At 46.7% G+C, this 18168-nt stretch overlaps 1 protein-coding gene across 2 annotated transcripts in view; it reads right to left on the bottom strand.

Moving 5' to 3' along the window:
* KIAA0586 (KIAA0586 ortholog) overlaps positions 1–18168 on the bottom strand; it is a 637696-nt gene that overhangs the window by 276693 nt on the left and 342835 nt on the right. For both annotated transcript variants that reach the window (XM_086937986.1, XM_086937987.1), the window contains exon 21: positions 4770–4945. In XM_086937986.1, the coding sequence (XP_086794112.1) occupies positions 4770–4945 (176 nt within the window). The remainder of the gene's footprint in view (positions 1–4769; positions 4946–18168) is intronic.

The raw sequence follows: 18168 nt of genomic DNA, 5'->3' as shown, positions 1-18168 counted from the left end.
CTTAGGTACAGTTGCCTTCATGATTTTTTCATAAATAAGTTCTATTTTGTTTTCGAAAAACAGAGAGATTGAGAAAAATCATCAGGACTTTCACAAGCTACCGGTTTTACAAAGGTCAATCAATCAATCATAGCATTTATATAGCGCACTACTCACCCGGAGGGTCTCAAGGCGCTTGGGGAGGGGGGGGTCCGCTACTGCTCGAACAGCCAGGTCTTGAGCTGCTTCCTGAAGGCGAGGTGGTCTTGGGTCAGGCGGAGGTGGGTCGGGAGGGAGTTCCACGTCTTGGCGGCGAGGTAGGAGAAGGATCTCCCTCCTGTGGTGGCTCTTCGGATGAGGGGGACGGCGGCGAGGGCGTGGTTGGTTGATCGAAGCTGGCGTGTGGGGGTGTAGAAGTTGAGGCGGCTGTTGAGGTATCTTGGGCCTTGGTTGTGTAGGGCTTTGTGTGCGTGGGTGAGGAGTCGGAACGTGATTCTCTTGTTGACCGGGAGCCAGTGCAGGTCTCTAAGGTGTCCGGAGATGTGGCTGTGTCGGGGGATGTCCAGGATGAGTCTTGCTGAGGCGTTCTGGATTCGCTGGTGTCTCTTCTGGAGCCTGGCAGTGGTTCCGGCGTAGAGGAAGTTGCCGTAGTCCAGTCGGCTGGTGACGAGGGCCTGGGTGACCGTCTTCCTGGTCTCGTGGGGATCCACCAGAAGATCTTACGTAGCATGTGCAGGGTGTTGAAGCATGACGAGGAGACGGCGTTGACCTGTCTGGTCATGGAGAGGGAGGAGTCCAGGATGAAGCCTAGGTTGCGTGCGTGGTCTGTTGGTTTGGGAGCGCTGCCCAGGGCGGGGGGCCACCAGGAGTCGTCCCAGGCGGAGGGCGAAGATTCCAGGATGAGGACTTCCGTCTTGTCTGAGTTCAGTTTCAGGTGGCTGTTCTTCATCCACTTGGCTACGTCTTTCATCCCCTCGTGTAGGCTGGCTCTGGCGGTGGCGGGGTCGTTGGTGAGGGAGAGGATCAGCTGGGTGTCGTCAGCGTAAGAGATGATGTTGAGGTTGTGTTGGCGTGCGATGGCCGCAAGGGGGCTCATGTAGACATTGAAGAGGGTGGGGCTGAGCGAGGAGCCTTGAGGAACGCCGCAGATGACTTCGGTGGCTTCTGATCTGAACGGGGAGAGGCGGACTCTCTGGGTCCTTCCGGCGAGGAAGGAGATGATCCATTCTAGTGCCCTCTCTTGGATTCCGACGTTGCTGAGGCGCTGCTCTAGGGTGCGGTGGCAGACAGTGTCGAAAGCCGCAGAAAGGTCCAGAAGGATGAGGGCCGCTGTTTCCCCGTTGTCGAGCAGGGCTCGGATGTCATCAGTGGCAGCGATGAGGGCGGTCTCGGTGCTGTGGTTGGCCCGGAAGCCGGACTGCGAGTGGTCGAGGGATCCATTCGTCTCGAGGAAGGCGGCCAGCTGCTTGTTGACGGTCTTCTCGATGACTTTGGCCGGAAACGGGAGGAGCGAGATGGGGCGGTAGTTTTTGAGTTCGGTGGGGTCCGCTGATGGTTTCTTCAGTAGAGCGCTGAGTTCGGCATGCTTCCAGCTCTTCGGGAAGGTCGCTGTGTCGAAGGAGGTGTTGATGATGTCCCGTAGGTGAGGTGCGATGATGGAGTTGGCCTTGTTGAAGACGTGGTGAGGGCAGGGGTCGGTTGGAGATCCGGAGTGGATGGAGTTCATCGTGCGTAGGGTTCCTCGGTGTTGATCGGGGTCCAGGCGCGGAGGGTGGTGGTGGAGGGCGCAGGTGCTGTCGTGGGGTGCGTCGGCTCTGTGCTGAAGCTGTTGTGTATGTCCGAGATCTTGTTGTGGAAGTAGGAGGCGAGGGAGTTGCAGAGGTCCTGTGATGGGGTGATGTCGTTGTTTCCGGCGCTGGGGTTGGAGAACTCTTTGACGATGTTGAAGAGTTCCTTGCTGTTGTGGGCGTTGTTGTCCAGTCGTTTCTTGAATGCGGTTTTCTTGGTGGTGTGGATCAGTTGGTGGTGTTTTCGAGTGGCAAGCTTGAGGGTGGTCATGTTGTCTGGTGTTGGTTCTCTGCGCCAGGCTCTCTCGAGGGCTCGGCAGTTCCTCTTGGAGCTCTTGAGTTCGTTGGTGAACCATGGCGCTTTCTTACTGCCGGGTCTGCTGGGCGGGGTCCTCAGAGGGGCGAGGTCGTCTGCGCAGTTGCTGATCCACTTCGTGAGGTTGTTGGCGGCCTGGCTGGGGTTCGCTGAGCTGGCGGGGGGGTCCTGGCTCAAGGAAGCGGCGAGCTGGTCGTCTGTGATCTTGTTCCAGCTTCTGCGTGCAACCTGTTGCTGGTGGTGGTGTATCGTGTTCTTTCTGTAGCTGAAGTGGACGCAGCTGTGGTCCGTCCAGTGGAGTCCGGTGGCGTGGCCGAAGGAGATGTCCTTGCTGGAGGAGAAGACGGGGTCGAGTGTGTGTCCGGCGTAGTGGGTGGGGGTGGTCACCAGCTGCTTGAGACCGAGGGTGGCGAGGTTGTCCAGCAGGGTGGCGGTGTTGCGGTCGTTGTTGTTCTCCAGGTGGAAGTTGAGGTCCCCGAGGAGGATGTAGTCAGCGGAGGGGAGAGTGTGCGGGCTGTAAGATCTTGTACAGTTCTTTGGAGGAATTGCCTGCCTCAACCAATTGCAAAATAAGACAGTTCCTCCTGGCTAGCCTGATATTTTTGTGATAGCTAGACTGGGCAACTAAATAGGCTTTCCTACTTTCCCCAGTGTTTGTTTTCCTCCATATTTTCTCAAGTTTTCTGCACCCCTGTTTCTCCACTCTGAGTTCTTCCGTGTACCACACTTCTTGTTTAGATGTGCGGTACTGCTTGTGTAATTCCAGAGGGGCCAGCAAATCGACAGCCTCTACCAGAGATTTATTAAACTTGAGTAGGGCAGATTCCACATTATCAGTCCCAAGGATGATGGGTTTCTTCCATACCCTCTGTAGCTCCTCCACTGTTACTTTGTACCATTGGCGGCGCCAGATGGGCGGAAGAGGGGGTTTTTGATGTAGCTTATCTACGCCCAACAGAGAGAATTCGACCATAAATTGGCTAAATAGCCCTTCGAAGCCAACCCCTAGAGCGCTAACCGCTCCAGTGATTCAAAGGAAGTGCCTGGCTCTCACCTGAACCGCCCTCCGCTCGAAGGTACTAACTACCGCGTCGAAATGAGGAGGTCAGGAATGCAAATTGAGCCCAGGCTTCCCCGCTGCCCTGCAGGTATCGTCCCCCCCCCTATTAGATCAGGTTCAGGGAGTTCGAGTTCATTTTTAAAAACAGCAACAGGTTGAAATCACAAATTCAAAATTAAAATGCTCAGTACAGCTTGGAGCGCAAATTTAGGTACCTTAGTGAAGCTAGCGGGTCGGGGAACTCTGCCACCGTCCCCTTGAGGCCCATAGGAATCAATGCCAATTACCGAATCACTTGGACGCCCTGTTGCACCCCTCAATTGTGCATGGGTGCACATATTGCTGACATACATGCCCTTAGGGCATGTATGTCTGCAACATGGCACGTTTTTTAAAGCAAAAAAAATGCTTTTTGAAGGGTTTTCATTATTTACCACCGTCTTCTAGTTGGTGGTAAATAACGAATTCTTAAACCCTTGTAGCACTGATTACAGTGCTACCTACATGTTGAATTACAGAATCCGTAATTTTACCAATTCGGTATTTTACCGAATCGGAAAAATAAATTCGGTAAAATTACTGATTCTGTAATTTAACATGCCCCTACATCTCAATATCCAAATACCGGTCGGAAACGGCCGAAAATCTGGATTTTCGGCCGTTTCCGACTGGTATTTGGATACCTACATCTGGCCCTTAGTATTTTCTGCTTCGGTCTAGTATCGCTGCTCCTGAAAATGTTAGGACAATCATAAATCGTTTAACTCAGGTTACATTCACTGTCTTGACCTTTCTAAAATATTGTACGCTTTTTGGAAGATATACAGTGACTAGAGTTAGACATTAACATGCAATGTGTGAGATTACACTGTTTAAATGCGAACAGTCGTAATCCCAGACATGTTTTAGTCTAGTTGAGACCTGTTAGGAAAAAAGTAGCCTGCGCCTCTATGGAATAGCTACAGAACTCATGTACTATAACCATGCCACTGATGGCGACTTACTCAAAACAACAAAAGCTCATAGCTGGAATGCTTTAATTAATCTCAATGATAACTACCCTGGATTGCCATACATTCACAATCTCTTTTCCACATGGTGGTATTACATTCCAGGACCATCCGATACAAACCTGCGATGGCTCCTCAGTGAAGAGAAGCATGAGTGGCCTGTGGCTCTTTGTTTCACAGTAATTAAAATTGCACCTCACAGATGTTTTTTTCAGATGTTTTATCCTGGGCTGAACATGCTCTAGGCCTGATTACAAGAGGATCAGTGTTTAAACCTTTGGGTAAACCCCAGGTTGTGAAGAGGTTGGAATTGCAAGTTTGGTGGTATTTACCACATCCGGTAATTCCTAGGTATGTTAAATACCTCACCCTTCATTAAATTTCGGCAGGACAAAGTGTATAGTATTTACCTTGCCATGTGGATTTTGGTGAAATAAGCACTAAAATTTACATTTCTCCCCAGAAACTAGTAATAGGTGCTATTTATCACTCCCGATAAATAACATACCCCAGGGTATCGCTAGATTACATGATGCGATGAAATGTGTGTGCGCGTCATCACTCAAAAACCTGGAAAAGAAGAGGTAGACAAAGTAAAAATGCATTTGGCTCATTACCACAACGTCTTGTGTGCTGGGAGCAACAGTTTGCACTTCCCTCGCCTCTCTTTCTCCAAGCATGACTGCAACTGTTTCTGCAACCGCTTCATTCACATACTGTCGAATCAACTCTGAGTCCACAGGTACGCCAGTATCGACAAAGAGCTGCAGGCCTTCAGCACCTGCCGTTTCCACTAGAGACAAGCAAAACAAAATGAGGCATTTTAAAATCTTCTCTGATCACTGTAAAACATCTCCCACAAACTCCACTCCTAATTTGCTTCCTGTTTTTGAGTTGCCATGTACCCTTACTATGAAACGGCATAGGTACGTCTCAATAGGAGCTCATATCTTTACTTATTTCAGTCAGCCCTGCACTGCTTACAATTTAGGGGGAGCAAATAGCAGATGGTGCTGCTAAAGTCACAAATATCTGCTATCATGGTAGGCTGTCCACCAGGCAAGACACTGCTCTGGCACCCAAATCTCTGGTAAATCCAGTGGTTGTTGGTTATTGGAGTTAGTATTGTGCTCTCAAGGACATAATTTGATGTATTACTCCAGTTTCCTTAGGTAGTTAGTAGTAGTTAATAGCAAAGATGTGTGATGCTTAACAGGGGCTATTGAGTTCATGCAGCTAGTTGGTGGAATGAATAAATCAGCAGGAGGAGAGTAGGTATAGCTTGGTTCCATGGTAATTTAATGCCACAGCCATACAGAAGACTGGCTTAAGGACACATGTTGATATTAAACATGCCAGGGGAAACTGAGGGTGTTGAGGAACCTCCCATTTGACACAAGTGAAATGAGATGTAAAAGGTCCAAGAGGAAATGGTTGGATCCTCCTAACTATAAAAGAGCTGACCCACTGAAGGACCTTTCCCTGAGCAGTGTCACACGCAGCAGAAAAAACGGATAATATTACTGCGTCAATACCTCTTCCATATTTAAACTTTCCCAAATCATCTACCACGAAGTCACAATCAGCTCTGTACTCCTCTGGGGTCTTAAACCTGTTTGGGCCGTACCAAACAGTGCTACAGGTGAGTGAGTTTGAAGATGATACATGACAATATTTTCTAGTAAATCTAAAGTGTATGGGAACAAGCAAACGCGTCGAAAATTTGTTGGGTTGTTAGCCTCTATAAATAAGTTTTAAACAAGAGGATGTGCCCTATCCTTTTGATTTTACGAAAGACCTTCCCATTTTACTAAAATGTATCCATAATACGCATACCTAAAGGGTTTTTCAGCCAACCCTCTTCATCCACTGGTCTGTTATTGTGTCATTCACATTTGTGTTCCTCCCACTATAGCATGGGGCAATTGGTCAGACCATGTTAGCAAATCCACAACTTCAATGTGAGGGATGACTATCTGTCCTTTCATAAAGAGGAAATCCACATCCAGAATGGTTCAGTGACTGCAATAGCAATGTGCGGCTTTAGAGATCAAAATAATATTTCTGATTTTAGCTTTTTTCTTTTCTTTAAAGATTAATGAGGACCTAATAGATTTTTCAAGAGAAAGGTTTTGCTAAAACAATCACAAAAATAAACAAGCATTAACAAGACCAAAACACTGGTGCCCAAAACAGCTCTGCCATTTATTGATTTTAAATGACGATGGTACTTTTGCCTAAGAAAGCATGTTCATATCTCAGCATTTTGGAGCGATAGTGTGTTTTATAAAGCATAGAGGTTTGTTTGTGCAAATATCTACTGGGATACCAGAACACGTTTTGCAAAGTGAATTTTGATAATTTGCTTAAAAAGTCAATCATAAGACCCATGTTTACGTAAAGGCCAGTAAGGAATTTGAATGGTGTAAGCAAGTTAAAATATATGTAAGACTTTTTCATAAAAGAAAAAGTATAAAATTGGGCTGATAGGAGAGTGGTGGAGTGGGAAAAGTCTGCACTACAGCTTTAGGGCAGCCAAATTGACCCACTGCTCCAAGTGTGAAAGGAAGTACATTTTTCAGTCTTTACAAATGGACACTTATTCACTGGCTGTGTCCCTTTCATACCTTTCTTTCCATAAGAAGCTCACTCGACAAAATGTGAAGCCTTCAGCTAATGAACAAAAATAATGAGAAAGAGAACAAATACAGCTTCTATACAGCAGAAGATGCTTCAAATGAGAGGCCCCAAAAGTTGAAATGCCTTTAAAACTGATTCATGCAATTAGTAGTCTGAAGAACCTAATGTACAGGCCTTCCGATAAGCATATTTTATTTTAAAAGAGATTTCTGTATGAAAGTTTTCCAGTATCCGCCAATGGGAGTAGACTTTCTGTCTTTATGAATATCAGTGATGATCTCATGATAGAGAGCGGGTACTGCCACAAATAAAAATGTTATCCACAGTGAGAATCAGAATCACACATACTTGACCATGATCGGATTTCCGACACCAGTGAGTCACCAGTGTGACTCACTGGTGAATTGGTTGAATTGGTTGTTGAAACTGGTATGGGTATCTCTATTTTTTTGAAAATTTTAGTTTCTATTTTTGAATATGTGTTTCAAGGCTTACATTACACTGAAAGGAGGTCTGTCACTCTGTCACAAGGATGGTGTCATCAGTGATGTCATGAGTGATGTCACTGACCATGTCATGAGTGATGTAATATGTGACGTCATCAGCAGTGCATTGCAGGCGCGCAAGTTATAGTGAGTCCAACTAACTATAACGTGGGAATTTCAATGGTTTTATGTCAGTAAAATTTCCAGCTAACTATAACTGGTGTGAAACCTATGGTTTTTTTCAGTGAATTTAATAGGTTTTTTAAATGCTAATTCCTAACTATAACTGGTGTGAAACCTATGGTTTTTTCAGTGAATATATATATATATATATATATATATATATATATATATATATATATATATATATATATATACTGCAAGAGCTCGCCTCCGTCTCTACATGAGAACAGCAGCCACACACCAGCAAAGACGAGGTAGACCCAGTTTTCGTGCTTTCTTCTTTTATTTAGCTTAAAAGTGCAACCATGTCAGCCACATATATATATAAAAAATTTCTATGGCAAAATGAAACCCCTCATTTTGTTCCTTTGCAAATTAAATGTTTTAAGTATTAACACTTTATTCCAATCAAGAGGACTTCAGGTGTGCCATACTTTTGTCATAAGTAAGACTGTTAACGCTCTAGTTGTTCTTTAGAACACTCTGGGACATTCTGTCATTGGGCTATAGTTGGGCTACATCTGGCTGATATTTGGGCTACATTTGTTTTTTTTGTCTCTGGTGGCCATCTTTGGGCCACATTGGGCTACATTGGGGCTCTAACATATATATAGCCCAATATATATGTTTTCAAAGTTAATTTTCGTAAAAACCACTGAAGCACATATCTTGAGACATAGCAAAGGCACATCGGGCTACCAGTCCCTACAATTTTGCCAAGTTTGGTGGAAATCCATTCAGCCGTTCGGGCTAAAAGTGAGTTTGACTGCCCTATGGAAATTAACATGGGGAAAACACGTTTTGGGACCCCCCTTTTATCTCGGCCCCCGCTTCACGAATCCCCCCCAAACTTTCAAGGACGGACCGGAGCTCCGCGAGGCAAATTTGAGGAAATTTTCAGGCAGATTCACCAACCGGCGCCAAAGTTCTTCACAATAGAATTTTGAGATTTTGCATTGAAAAAAATCCTAACTATAACTACCTACTGGCGACCGCCAGTAGGATATATATATATGAAGGAGCAACATCCGCAAGCTCTCCTGGAGTGCTGTACCAAGATGGGCGGAACAAACACATTAATAAAGTGGTCTACATGGCCCTTAAGGGTACCCTCCACTACGACCTATCGCCTGAATGGATCTAAGTGAGCGCATGAGATGATCAGTGCGAATGTCTTATGTAGGAGTACTGCTGTTCCCCTGGATCCCTGTGTAAATCCACTGTGATAAATTCTGTTGTATCAGAGTTGGGCCAGGAAGGAGCAGCTGGTAACCAGCAAGGGGTTTACTGTAAGAGCAGGACCTTGGGGCTGCGTCATTTAGGAAAGCGGAGTACCAGTCTATTTTTAATGCAGTCATTCAGGCTATTGAAAATCCATGCCATCAAGGAGCAGGAGCCCATCTTGAGGGAGGAGACAAAGGTGCAAACTTCCATCCTGGCCCATGTGTGGCGCCGGCTAGTAATAGTGGTCACCATGTAGCCGGTGTGCATGTTCCATGGGAAAAAAAGACCACTATGGTGTTGTGTAAAACAGAAAAACATCCAGAACCTAAACCTCTCTTCCACCCCTTCCAACTTCCTCCCTTCTCTATACTTCTACCCCCAAAACATGTGACACCCTAAAACCGAACATAACGCAAACACCCCATTTAGGCACTACGCTTGGGCATAAGAAAGGGGTACCTCCTCCATAGCAGGATCACATGGCAAGTTCTTAGCTAGGCTTCTTAGTGTGGATCAGTTTAACTTCGCCTCCCGGTAGACAACAATTCGCTGCCACCATGATTTAACTTAAGTGACTCATTACAATGGGTTGCCAGGGCTGTCAGTCTGAGGCTCAAAGAGTTCTAATGTGCAGGCATTTGGTTCGGGCTCCCCCTCTCGGCCAGTGGCAGTACATTCCCCTTCTAAGCCGGTGGAGTCTAGGAAATTGTGGGCAAGCATGCAAATCTTGTAGGATCTCATGCGTTTTCTCTGTGGTGGTTTCAGGTTTGGGTGGTGGGAACACCGCAGTGTCCTTGTTGTACTGTCTCCAGTCCCACCTGTCTGGTCTGGTGGAGCGCTTTTCTCTCCGCAGCCCATTCCCAGGCTTACTTAGGTGTTTCAAAAGAGTGGGCCTTGGAGTTAAAAATCACCTTCATTTTTGCTGGGAAGATAAGCATGTACTGCCGATTAAGGGCTCAAAGTTTTTGCTTAACCTCGCCAAATTTAGGGATAGGTGACTGCCGGGCCTCCTGAAGGATAGCATCCCTGTCTCAGTAGTTAAGTATTCGGGTGATCAGCAGACGTCCCAGGGCCGCAGGAGGAGGTCTTTGGGCCAGAGACCTCTGTGCTCACTCTACCACAAACCACGGTAATAGTGTGTCCTTATGAACACAGGATGTCAGCCATTGCTCCAGGAAATTTTCAATGTCAGAAGCCTCTTAGCCCTCTGGGAATCTGTGTGATCTATTTTCTGCAGCTACAGTGCATTCTTCTAGTGGCACTGTGGAGAAGAGCAGTTTGGAGCCTTATTTTTAAGTGTAGTTATATCGTCTTCCACAAAGAATGCAAGACTTTCGGCCTCAGTTACTCCCAAGGCAATGTTTCAGAAATCCTGGCATAGGTGTGAGACTTCGATCTTGATCGCACCTACCTTTGTCCCCACCGCCTCCCTCAATGCTTAGATTGCCTGTATGACAGTTGCGAGGTCAGATGACTGAAGAGCTATCTGTTGACCCGGTGAGGTGGAGGGGGGACCTGCGTTGCCTAGGACTACAGTTGTGTACTGGCTATATTAGTTGGTGACTGGGCAGGCAGCCGGAGCCTATCCTTTTCTTTGACACTGAGTGCAGAGGCAAACTGGTATGGGCAGTCCAGTTGATAAAAGCAGTCAGAGTGTCCCATGCTGGACCGCCGGAGTAGTCAGGCCCAGGTCCCGGGGCCCCGGTTGATACTATGACTGGGCGGGGTCCCAGAGGGAGTCCAATCTGGTCCACACCAGCAAGGAGTGCCCAGCACTGGGACAGGGCCGGTACAGAGAAGACAGTTGGCCCTCGGGTGCAGAATGCACAGGGCTGCCAAACTACCCGCCGGCCTGCGTATCCCTAGGAGAGAGAAGTGCAGCAGCCCTGGGAGTTCAGCAAGGTCATACAGGGGGGACCTGGGAGTCCACATCCTCTCCAGCACCTTGTCAGGCCCCTGCCCCCACTCCAGGATGAAGTAGCAGATTTACTGCCTTGCGGCCCACCTGCCCAGTAAAAGGGGGGGTGGGCAGCACGGGCAAAGTAGGCTGTGGGCAAGGCGGTAGGCCAGATGAACTATGAACAAGACCTGAGGGCAGGGGGAATCCTCAGCTGCCTCCCCTCTCATGTTGTGTGGCACCATAGATGTGTGAGGTTTGCTGGGGCCCCAAGCAGGCAGAGGTTTACGTTGTGGCCTCTCTGCTTCTCACCTGTGTGCCCAGATTTCTGTTGTAGTTGAGCGCTGCAGCCCAGAGAATTCCAGAGTACCAGTAACTGGGCCACCAACCAGGCCAGCCATCTCTCAGAAAGCAGCTGTTTTCTCACCCCGAGTTGGGGATTCGCCTGGCCTTGAGGCGGCATACAATAGAGTGCCCGTTTGAAAGAATGATGGCCGATGTGGCCTCCTAGACACCAGCCACGCACCACGCCACCATCCTGGAAGACTCGTCTGGTGTTGAAGCAGGCCTCAGCCAGCCCGCATGCAGGCCCCAACCGGCTCGCAAGCCTACCCAGGGTTCTGAGGCGCTGGGAATTTCAGTGTTCACCTCCCCTAAAGACGGGCCACCGATCCAGGATGTCCGGTGTAGCAGGCAGAGTGGATGGCAAAGAATAGCGGAGAAGGTCCTGGGTTACTTTCACAAACCGTCCACCCTCTTGGCCGGTTAGGGCATGCTCTGAGGGAAACTAACTACTTGCTAGTATCTACCAGAAACAAGCATTGGCATAGCCAATAGGTCTCGCCTTTGGGACCTGCTGCATAACTAAATACTTATAAGGTCCCAAAGGCGAGACCTATTGGCTATGCCAATGCTTGTTTCTCATTTCAGCAAGAGCAAAGCCTGAGCACCAGCTCAGAAATCTGATCTCTTGAATGAGCTGGGCGAACAAGCGGCATCGCTGGAATTGGAGGTCCCTGGAGGAGAAGCTGAGAAAAAGCGGATTTTGTCACTGGCTTTCCCTGCTTCTGGGGGGGGGGGGGGAACAAGACCTACACGATAACATGGAGGGACAGGAGAGTGGGAGGGAGTACTAAACCGGACTGACGGAGGTGGAGGGTATAGCAAGCACTAAACAGCACAGGGTCAGGGAATATGGAAGGAAGCACTAAACAGCACAGAGGAATCGCAAGGGAGCCCTAAACAGATATGAGGGTTGAAGGTGATACTAAACAGCATAGAGGCATGGTGATGGTGGAAGGGAGCGCTAAACTGCATGGAGGAAATGCGGAGGGTGAGGAGCCCAAAACAGCATGTTAGAGTGGAGAGGGAGCATGCAACAACACAAATGGACTGGGAGGGTAAGCAAGAGCATGAAACAATACTGATGGATGGGAATGGTGGGAAGGAGCACACAACAACACTCTTCTTTGACTGCTAATGAACTGTAAAAAAAGACGACTCTCCCTTGGAATTCGAATCCCGTGCGCTTCAGCTCTCTGAGAAGCTCCGCTAACTTCCATCACTAAGGGTCCCTCCTCCGTGCATCCGGAAAATACCCTGCTGGAGTAATGACAGAGTGAAGCTTTGCCACTTCACCTTCATTGCCAGTGTGGAAAGCTAGAGCACGTCGCCAGATAGAAGAACCTGCTGCATTTCTTCTGATAGTACCTTCTAGAAGGACTACAGCTGCTCTCCAAAGGAAGAGCATCTCGAGGAGAGCAGTGTTCAGTGGCAATATCCATCCTTTGAGACATACTGGTAAAAATTTAATCGCAGGTTCTGCCTTCACCCCTTGTAATCCGCGTCGCTGAAAATGCCAGGTAGGTGTGTGAGCACCTTTTAAAAATATCAAACTGCTTCCTATGTCGTGGGTCATCGTTTTAACACATTAATAGCCTAGTCTTTATTAGAACCACTGTTGCTTTCTGGGAAATGTAGTCCTTCAGTTAAATCAATAGCGCGAACGCAGTACACTATGAATTGTGATTCTAAATATACAAATACAGCCATTTACACAAACAACTTTATATTACAGCATGTGATTGTGGAGTCTACTTATTGTTGGACCGGTTTATTTTAGAAATCTGAAATTTTTGTCCTGCTTGGGGGCCAAGTGTAGTATCGTTTGACACGGATTCGTCAAAAATCTCCGCGTCAGCTGGGCTCGCGTTGCAAGCACCGAAAGACAGGCAGTGATCCTATCCGATTCAAGCTATGGCTGCAGGGCAACTTTAATGGTGTAGGCATGTGTACTTTACAGACCCCTATTGGAAAGAAGCACGGCCGCGCGTGCCAGGTCGGCGGCGAAAGTGAAAGCGCCGTGTTTGGAGCAAAAGTGCACCAGGGCCAGCGCGACCACCATCTGCTTCCAATTAATGCGACCGCAAGATGCAGGAGCAATAATTGTAAACAGATGGCACTGCTGCTCGCTACTGCACTCCCTACGCCAGGGGAGAGAGAAGGCGGAACATGCACCCGCCTTTGGCCAATTGCGTGCTGTCTTTCTTAGAAAGACGCACACAAAGGCAAATAAAGTGAGAGCCCCCCCAAAAAAAAACCATGCTCGAGCGTGTGCTCCCAGTTGGAAGCCCTGGCTTAGGCGCAGACCTAACAAGCATTTACAATGCAATAGGTCTCGCAGCATTAAAGTTTGAGTTATTGGCATTGTGTATGACAATGCGTTGACTAAAAGTTTTAGCAAACTTTGAATTGGTGAGCAGTGAGAGTGTGTGCAAGAGTATGCTGTTCTTGAAAGCAGTGTGGTAGAGAGTGCAGGAATTTGGGTGACCTGAGCAATGTGGATGATGCACCTCACGCACGGGGCTGACGCAGTTATTATTTACACAGCTCTGATGATGCACCTCTGGCACGGGGCTGACGCAGTTATTATTCACACAGCTCTGATGATGCACCTCAGGCACGGGCTGACGCAGTTATTATTCACACAGCTCTGATGATGCACCTCAGGCACGGGCTGACGCAGCTATTATTTACACAGCTCTGATGATGCACCTCAGGCACAGGCTCACAGCTGTTATTATTCACACAGCTCTGATGATGCACCTCAGGCACGGGGATGACGCAGTTATTATTCATGTTTTGTTGTGGAAGATGCACAGCTTAGTTTAATGGTAGGATAGTCTTAAGGGTTTCAAAAGTTGGTTAATTTTGGTGGTGCTCAGCCTGGAGACGTCGAGGGTCCGACGACGCCGGTTGAAATAATTAAGAACGTGTGGCTAGAGGGTCTCTAGTTACATCCCATGGTTGGCACTCATCAATGTTTGTCTTTCCCTATTGAAAGGAAACGACTTCCATATATAGTTATAAAGTTGCTTTCTTTATTTAGTACTCTTAGTTCAGAGTTCGGAAATGTGAAGGTACAATTTAGTAAATCATGTTGGATTTCATTTGCAAATCATAACATTCATTTTTTTCATTTTTAAGTTCAGGCACTGTCTTTTTTGGAGGTCCAATGCATTTCGGGCATGTGATTATATGCCCTTCGTCAGGGAATTGACACTAGAAAAATGATAGTAATAACATAAATTAATCTAGACCCTAAGTGTGAATACATGTATATACAGTACAAAATGCACGATATTTTAACTTAGCTAGGTGATTACAAAAGGTGGTTCATGGTGAATAACATGTGTATAAAAAAGTGTGTTCACGTGAGTACAAATCAAAAGTAATGCAGGTATAACAGCACCAAACGTTAGGAGACTATGCTCGGGTAGTCACGTTATGCTATCGGATTTTAGAGGGGGTGGGTTCTGAAGTAACCTTTTGTATAGTTAAGCGGGGAGCGTCACTTACATGCCTGTTTGTTCCGGTTATCGCGCAATCTGTAAAAAAATAGACACAGAACCGTCAGCGCCTGTGGGCGAGCGGTGCTCCGTAAAGTTCGCGTCTTAGAAGTGTGGTATTGCAGCCACTAACCTGAAATGGAATGCTGTTGTAGTTTATTCGGCCGGTCGGTCGTCTGTTGGAGAACGCCGGTGGAAGCAAAGGCTTCCCGCGATGTTTAAGTTTAAAGCTCGGCTGACACGTGATTAATCACGTGTGATGGGAAGGGTGAACAGACTGGGGAAGCGCCGTATCGTGATGAAAGTAAACAAAACAGGGCCATTCAATAAAAGAGATTCAGGTCGGAATGCGGAAAAGTTGAAAAATACAAAGTGCAAATGGAAAAAATACGTTATGCCAATTACCACGGTAAATAATCTGCTATTTGCGGGGCAAAAGTGGGGGGTGCACGTAAACTGTTGTGGTCAAAAATAAAATTCTAAGTGGTGGGGAGTGTGTCAATGATGTGTGGGAACATACACAATAACATTCAATACGACATCAGGAGCAAAATACTTTACAAATAGCATGCAAATTCGATTCTTTCATTGAGTCCTGTAGGGTTTTGAGTTGATAATTTCTGAATCCAGTAGTTCTCCCTGCGTAGTAGGAATTTGTTATTGTCTCTGCCTTCTTGTTTGGATACAGTCTCGAGCACAATGAACTTTATTTGGGTCACGTTATGGGATTGCTCTACAAAATGTGCTGATAGTGCAGACTTTGAATTTCTCAGTCGGATATTAGACTTATGTTCCGTGAGACGGACTTTGATGCGTCGTTCGGTTTTCCCAATGTACATTTTGCCACAAGGGCATTTAATTCCATAGATTAGATTGGAGGTGTCACAGGTTGCGTTCACTTTGAGTTTGATGGCGTGGCCTTGACTCGGATGGTTAATGGTGTTCCCTTTGATTATATTATTGCAGTTACCGCAATTTAAACAAGGTTTTGTTCCAGTGAAGATAGTGTTTTCTTTGGATTTTCTCTGTAAGATCTCTCCCAAGTTGTTGGCCCTGGTATATGCAAATATGGGTGGTTGGGTTGGGTTGGGTGAATGAGTTTCTGAAATCTGGTTCCAGGTTAAGTATAGCCCAATGTCTCATAATGCTCTGTTTGTATTTTCTGCTGCTCGTGGAGTATTTTGACACCACTACTGTACGTGTTTGTTCGGTTTTTGAAGTAGGTGTTAACAGTTTGGATCGGTCCTGTTTGTCGATTTTTGATGTGGTTTCTTCGATTAGGGCTTTGGGGTAACCTCTGTTTGAGAATTTTTGTGACATCTCTGTGAGTCTTCAGAAACTCATTCACCCAACCACCCATATTTGCATATACCAGGGCCAACAACTTGGGAGAGATCTTACAGAGAAAATCCAAAGAAAACACTATCTTCACTGGAACAAAACCTTGTTTAAATTGCGGTAACTGCAATAATATAATCAAAGGGAACACCATTAACCATCCGAGTCAAGGCCACGCCATCAAACTCAAAGTGAACGCAACCTGTGACACCTCCAATCTAATCTATGGAATTAAATGCCCTTGTGGCAAAATGTACATTGGGAAAACCGAACGACGCATCAAAGTCCGTCTCACGGAACATAAGTCTAATATCCGACTGAGAAATTCAAAGTCTGCACTATCAGCACATTTTGTAGAGCAATCCCATAACGTGACCCAAATAAAGTTCATTGTGCTCGAGACTGTATCCAACTGTATACTTAACCTGGAACCAGATTTCAGAAACTCATTCACCCAACCACCCATATTTGCATATACCAGGGCCAACAACTTGGGAGAGATCTTACAGAGAAAATCCAAAGAAAACACTATCTTCACTGGAACAAAACCTTGTTTAAATTGCGGTAACTGCAATAATATAATCAAAGGGAACACCATTAACCATCCGAGTCAAGGCCACGCCATCAAACTCAAAGTGAACGCAACCTGTGACACCTCCAATCTAATCTATGGAATTAAATGCCCTTGTGGCAAAATGTACATTGGGAAAACCGAACGACGCATCAAAGTCCGTCTCACGGAACATAAGTCTAATATCCGACTGAGAAATTCAAAGTCTGCACTATCAGCACATTTTGTAGAGCAATCCCATAACGTGACCCAAATAAAGTTCATTGTGCTCGAGACTGTATCCAAACAAGAAGGCAGAGACAATAACAAATTCCTACTACGCAGGGAGAACTACTGGATTCAGAAATTATCAACTCAAAACCCTACAGGACTCAATGAAAGAATCGAATTTGCATGCTATTTGTAAAGTATTTTGCTCCTGATGTCGTATTGAATGTTATTGTGTATGTTCCCACACATCATTGACACACTCCCCACCACTTAGAATTTTATTTTTTACCACAACAGTTTACGTGCACCCCCCACTTTTGCCCCGCAAATAGCAGATTATTTACCGTGGTAATTGGCATAACGTATTTTTTCCATTTGCACTTTGTATTTTTCAACTTTTCCGCATTCCGACCTGAATCTCGTTTATTGAATGGCCCTGTTTTGTTTACTTTCATCACGATACGGCGCTTCCCCAGTCTGTTCACCCTTCCCATCACACGTGATTAATCACGTGTCAGCCGAGCTTTAAACTTAAACATCGCGGGAAGCCTTTGCTTCCACCGGCGTTCTCCAACAGACGACCGACCGGCCGAATAAACTACAACAGCATTCCATTTCAGGTTAGTGGCTGCAATACCACACTTCTAAGACGCGAACTTTACGGAGCACCGCTCGCCCACAGGCGCTGACGGTTCTGTGTCTATTTTTTTACAGATTGCGCGATAACCGGAACAAGCAGTTATTATTCACACAGCTCTGATGATGCACCTCAGGCACGGGCTGACGCAGTTATTATTTACACAGCTCCGATGATGCACCTCAGGCACGGGCTCACAGCTGTTATTATTCACACAGCTCTGATGATGCACCTAAGGCACGGGGCTGACGCAGTTATTATTCACACAGCTCTGATGAAGCACCTCAGGCACGGGCTCACGCAGTTATTATTCACACAGCTCTGATGATGCACCTCAGGCACGGGCTCACAGCTGTTATTATTCAGACAGCTCTTTTGATGCACCTCAGGCACGGGGCTGACGCAGTTATTATTCACAAAGCTCTGATTTACAGGCCCTGAGTACATACCTTGCACATTACTAGGGAACTACCAGTAAGTCATATATGGTAATCATGGATAACCACTCAAAATCACAATTTACACAGGGAGCACTTGAACTTTGGCACTGACCAGCAGTGGCAAAGTGCCCAGAGCACCTGAACCAGCAAAAACTATGTCCAGCACACAGGTAAAAATAATGGGAGGCAGAGATAAAACGTCTGGGGAAACCACATCAAGTTGCCAGGCAGAGACAAAAAGTCAGGGGAAACCCCATTAAGCTACCAGGTCTATCACCCTTCCTTCGGGTAAAAAGGTGTCCTGCCCCGTATGACGCATACATGTAACAGACTCGGTCCTGTATCTAAGCCAAATTGCGTAGCAAGGTGGAAAAGTAAACGGCTTCCCCTACGCCCAGGGGCATAGCTACCAATGGTAAAGCAGGTTCGTTGGCACCTGGACCATGAGCCCTTAGTGGCCCATTGAACCCTGATAATAGCCGTATTCAAAGGAGGGGGGGGGGGCATTCTCTTGCTTGCCCCCGGGCCCATTACCTCCTTGCT

The sequence above is a fragment of the Lissotriton vulgaris genome, chromosome 9 (genome assembly GCF_964263255.1).
Source record: "Lissotriton vulgaris chromosome 9, aLisVul1.2, whole genome shotgun sequence".
NCBI classification, from domain to species: domain Eukaryota; kingdom Metazoa; phylum Chordata; class Amphibia; order Caudata; family Salamandridae; genus Lissotriton; species Lissotriton vulgaris.
The sequence above is the reverse complement of the archived record's forward strand: the minus strand, read 5'-3'. Positions and strand labels throughout refer to the sequence as shown.